At 42.3% G+C, this 5,552-nt stretch overlaps 1 protein-coding gene across 1 annotated transcript; it reads left to right on the top strand.

The window, feature by feature from the left end:
* Positions 1 to 191: 191 nt before the first annotated feature.
* Positions 192 to 4,575, top strand: rpe (ribulose-5-phosphate-3-epimerase). Its single transcript, XM_046055093.1, has 6 exons — positions 192 to 350; positions 712 to 791; positions 896 to 1,035; positions 3,241 to 3,375; positions 3,710 to 3,796; positions 3,903 to 4,575. Exons 1-6 carry the CDS (start codon positions 229 to 231, stop codon positions 4,023 to 4,025), a joined length of 687 nt encoding a protein of 228 aa, XP_045911049.1. The 5' UTR covers positions 192 to 228; the 3' UTR covers positions 4,026 to 4,575.
* Positions 4,576 to 5,552: the final 977 nt, after the last annotated feature.

Here is a 5,552-nt window from a genome sequence, read left to right as displayed (position 1 = left end):
TTTAAATTTCTTAAAGACACTGGGTTGGTGAACAGAATATGAGAGCACCTTATTGAGGTTGATAGCTGAGTGATATGATGTTACACACTCCAGTACAGTAGGTGGCGGTATGCACTTAAAAGTTGTTTGCAATCCGCCATTAACTAAGAAGAAGAAGAAGAAGAAGAAGAGGAAGAGGAAGAAGAAGAAGAAGAAGAAGAAGCAGCCAGGCTGCAGGCAAACAGCAGCATGTCTTACAGTGCGAAGATCGGTCCGTCCATCCTGAGCAGCGACCTGTCCTGTCTGGGCAGCGAGTGTGTGCGGATGATGGAGTGCGGAGCAGACTACCTGCACCTTGACGTTATGGACGGGTCAGTTTATCAGTAGTTAGTTAGATAACCTAGCATGCTAACGACTAGCATGCCGATTGGAAGTGCAGTGCGTGAGAGCTAAAGTTGGCTAACATCAACAAGCTAAGCTAGCTCGCCAGAAGTTAAGCTGGGGAAGCCAATAAGTGTGTAACTGGATTCAACTGGCTTAAGTGTGTTAGTGAAGAGTCTTTTAAACGCTCAGACTGTCAAACATTATACTAAGCCTTCTTCCATCTCCCCGCTAGACATATTTTATCTTCCTCTAACGTTACACTTATGCAAGGCCTTAGTTTGCAACTGTTTGTGCAAGATGAGACTATTTCGTCACAGCTGGAAGTTACATTTCTGTTTCTCTTCAAAGGCATTTTGTCCCCAACATCACATTTGGACATCCCATGGTAGAGTGCCTGAGGAAGTCAATAGGCCAAGACCCTTTCTTTGGTGAGAGAAACCCCTTCGCCACACACATGCTAGACTTTAACTTGAATCATGAATACCTCTGCTGTGTGGTGGAGTGCAGCATTGTGACAGTGTTAATGTTGCAGACATGCACATGATGGTGTCTCGGCCAGAGCAGTGGGTGAAGCCCATGGCTGCAGCAGGAGCCAGCCAGTACACATTCCACATAGAGGCCACCACCAACCCTGGAAACCTCATCAAGGAGATAAAAGAGAGTGGCATGAAGGTGAGAAAATTATGGAAGCCCTAAGCGGCCATGTATTTAAATATTTTTTATACTGTTTTCCTGTGATAACGGGATAATTTTCTCGTGATCTCGAGATAACAAACCATAGCTGGATACAGGGTCGGCCGGTGCATTTCTTTAGGATCATTTCAGAGCAATTTTCAGTGTGACTGGTTAACATAGTTGGTAGAGTGCAGGACCCGCAATCCAAGGATTGTGGGGTTGACTCCCACTTTCAACAACTTTTTCATCTTCTTTTGTGTGTGTTTTATGATCCTCTTCATCACAGTTGTTCTGAAGAGATTCAGGGGACTCTAATCAATCCGTGTATGCTTCTTTCTTTGATTATTTTGTTTCAAAACCAAATTGGAGAAAGCAAACAAACTAGGGTTGGGCACGTTAACGCGTTATTATCGCATAATGAATTAACGCCGAAAATTATTTGATCGCACGTCAACGCAGTTTTTTAAAAATTATTATTTTGAAAGTCCGTTGCTCACTGGCTCTGAATACACATACAGTCAAACCATGGGTCACAGGAGGGGCGGGATGTTGAAGAAAAGAAAACTGGACTCTGATGGAAACTTGTTTTAACAAGCTAGATAAAAGGTAATGCAGTGGCAAATAGCTTTGGTTTAATATTGGATTGGATTACATTAATGTTTAGGGTATAGGTAATATTTTATTGCTACTGGTAAAGGGAATACTGCCTGTAAAAAGCACATTACAGCAGTACATTTAAATTACAAGTGCGCAATACACTACTTTAGTACACAATACACATTATTCAATTTTGCGCTTAACAATGCGATTAATCGCAAGAAAATCATGCGATTAATCTCGATTAAAAATTTAAATTATTGCCCAGCAATAAAAAAAAAAAAAAATTGTTTTTTTGTGTTTTCTTAATTAATTACATTTAATCAAGCAGCCCTCAAGTGTGCCTGATTTAATGTAATGAAGATGAGCTTGAACATCAACATCAGTGGGTTTTTAGTTAGAAAAACAATAGCTGCAGTACCGGAGACTGCAGCTATGTAATAGCTCACTAGCAACTGGAACAGGAATGCTTTCCGGAGATTCCTACAGTTTGTAAGATTTCTCAAATTAATTCAGTGATAGTCTAGTTGTCAGTACATCCAATGGTACACAGCAAACATGAACTGTTAGCCTATTCATGCACGGATTAAAATGTTCGGTAATTTTTGTGCAGCCTCTCTTGGCTACACTGTTTCAATCCAACCTTTATTTTCTTTGCGAGATGGAAGAATTTAGTAAGTTGCGTGGTGCTGCGGAGAGCCTCCCGTTGTAGCAACACATGGATTTTGTGTACGCTACCTGTCCAGCAGAAAACAGCCAACTTCAGCTCTGCTTTGAAAACATCTGTCCCACATCAAAGGCTTCCATCTGGGAAAATCCACACTGATTATGTCAGTGATCTTTCTGCCGTTAGCTGTCTGCATCTGTCGGACTCCTGGCTTCATGGTATAAAGATCCACAGGCTGTCGGCTCTCGTGCTGAATAACACTGTGCTCATTCATTTGTCCAAATGTCACTTCTCTTCTTACTTCTAATAAACCAGAGGACTACTTAGAGACTGTTTATTATAATTATTATTATTATTATTATTTCCTCTTCTTCTTCTATGGATGCATTTAATGTAGTGACGGCGTCTACACTGACGGAATTATACAAGCAGAAGAAGAATGCAGTGGTGACGAAACGCGCTCGGTAGCACTGTTTGTCCGTGGTCGGCTATTGTAGAAACATGATGACAAAATACTGCGACGTCCATAGGAGGGGGTGCCCACAGTTATGTAGATAAAAATGGCTCATTCTAAGGTAATAAAAACATAATGGTTCATTATACAAGGTCTTTACACACCATTGACAACATAGTTATAGATATTATATTGCATTTCTGTCAATGAATCCTGAGAAATATTACACACTGAACCTTTAAGAAACCACATATTGGGTAGGCTTGTCTGGAAAGACTTTTTGAAAAATTTCTGGTATCTATTTCTAATTTCTAGTATCTTCAACAAAGTCCAGTTGCCTTTGACTAACTATGACCTGGATGACTGAGAACCTTCACAGACTTTTTGAAAAATGCATATCGGAAACAGTAATCAGTAACAAACACAAGTGCTGAGGGTATTGTATTTAGTATTTCTTCATACTAACACTGTGTGAGTTTTGTAGGTGGGTTTGGCCATAAAGCCTGGCACTACTGTTGAAGAGCTAGCACCCTGGGCTAACCAGATTGACATGGCTCTGGTCATGACTGTTGAACCTGGCTTTGGTGGACAGAAGTTCATGGATGACATGATGCCCAAGGTAAGGACAAAGGAAAACAATTGTCAGTCTATACTATTGCAAAGTGGTGATGTTAAATATACATAGCGAGCCATTGCGGAACACATGTAGCACACTGATGAGATGTTGTGCTGCATTTATGAAAGCAGCATGAGAGCAGAGACAAAGCTCTGTTAGTAGCTCCTATTCACCAAAACACAGTAGTTTTTCTGACCTGCATTCAGATCTGGTCAAGAGGACATTTTTGATTGAACCCAGATCACAGTCTTTCTTATTCTCGCTGATATGTGAATATTGTGATGTAGAAATTATGCTTTTGGTGCTCTTTGTTTCATTTTTGTGCATGTGACCCCAGGTGAGCTGGTTGAGGAGTCAGTTCCCTTCATTAGACATTGAGGTAGATGGAGGGGTCGGCCCTGACACCATTCACAAGTGTGCAGAGGTAAAGAATACATCCGCACATATCGGCCTATTAAAACAACCAACTACAATTCAAATCGTTTTTGTGAGTTTCTCTTACAGTGTGTATGTGCTCATGTTTGCCCCAGGCGGGAGCCAACATGATTGTTTCAGGCAGCGCTGTGATAGGCAGTGACGACCCCCGATCTGTCATCGCTCTCCTGCGCACGGCGGTGGTCGAAGCAATCCAGAAACGTTCGCTGGACCGCTGAGATGTGCTCTTTGTGACACGCTACCGGCCCACTGCAGCAACACACCACAGCAGCCAGTGGAACAGACTCAATACGGATAATTCTGGGGTTGAGGTTGGGTGTCACGGTCGGAGCAGGGGCGGGCTCTCTGACGGCCTAATCCAAAACACTTTGATGTGAGTGAAGCTGCACCGTGCCTCTACAAAACTTTTTGAACCTGTCCTATCACAATCTCCTCTCTGAACAGTTAACTCAAAGTGAGTCTCATCGCAGGATGGGGACAACCATTTCAAGACTGGAGCTGAGCTTACGCAGATTTCACATCTGTAAACATTCCTAAATATTGTTTTGACTCTCACTGTATGAATTAATTATGGAAATAAAATGGCCCAAGGAGCACTGTACTTAGTATATGTTCAGTTTAGCATGTCATTTTTTGACTCTCATGTACACGTTTGTTTTGTTGACATGGACCAGCCACAGACTTCTTGCTGTACTACTGAGCAGACACACTGTACTCTTCTAAATTCCATGAGATTTGGTTTTGCAGATTAAAATGTCTGAAGTGAAATGTGTGTTCTTTGCATTTTCACCTTGACTGTGGTTTATACCACCAAATTGGGAAGAAAAAAAAAATGCAGACCTGTGAAAATGGTTGCAGAACTTCAATAAGGCAAAATACAGTGGGGGAAATAAGTATTTGACCCCTTGCTGAGTTTGCAGGTTTGCCCACTTACAAAGAATGCAACGATCTATAATTTTAATCATATGTACATTCTAACAGTGAAAGACAGAAACCCAAAGAAAATTCCAGAAAATCACATCATATGAATTTATTAAAATTGATAACCATCTGATGAGGAAAAACAAGTATTTGACCCCCTGGACAAACAGCATGTTAATATTTTGTAGAAAAGCCATTATTGGCCAGCACAGATGTCAAACAGTTTTTATAGTTGGTGACAAGGTTTGTGCACATTTCGGCAGGGATGTTGGCCCACTCCTCCCTGCAGACAGCCTCCAAATCATTCAGGTTCCGAGGTTGTCACCTGGCAACTCGAATTTTAAGCTCCATCCAAAGATTTTCAATTGGATTCAGGTCTGGAGACTGGCTAGGCCACTCCAGAACCTTGATGTGCTTCTTCTTCAGCCACTCTTTTGTTGCTTTGGTGGTGTGCTTAGGGTCGTTGTCGTGCTGAAACACCCATCCTCGACCCATCTTCAGCTCTCTCACTGAGGGAAGGAGATGTTGGTCCAGAATTCCACGATACATGGCCCCGTCCATCCTCCCCTCAATACGATGGAGTTGTCCCGTCCCCTTGGCTGAAAAGCACCCCCAAAGCATGATGTTGCCACCACCATGCTTGACGGTGGGGATGGTGTTCTTTGGGTTGTACTCGGTGTTCTTTGCCCTCCAAACACGACGAGTTGAGTTGAGGCCAAAAAGTTCTATTTTGGTCTCATCTGACCACATCACCTTCTTCCAGGCCTCTTCTGAGTCGTCCAGGTGGTGAATGGCGAACTTCATGCGGGCCTGTACATGTTTCT

Source organism: Micropterus dolomieu, linkage group LG07 (genome assembly GCF_021292245.1).
Source record: "Micropterus dolomieu isolate WLL.071019.BEF.003 ecotype Adirondacks linkage group LG07, ASM2129224v1, whole genome shotgun sequence".
NCBI lineage: Eukaryota > Metazoa > Chordata > Actinopteri > Centrarchiformes > Centrarchidae > Micropterus > Micropterus dolomieu.
The sequence above is the reverse complement of the archived record's forward strand: the minus strand, read 5'-3'. Positions and strand labels throughout refer to the sequence as shown.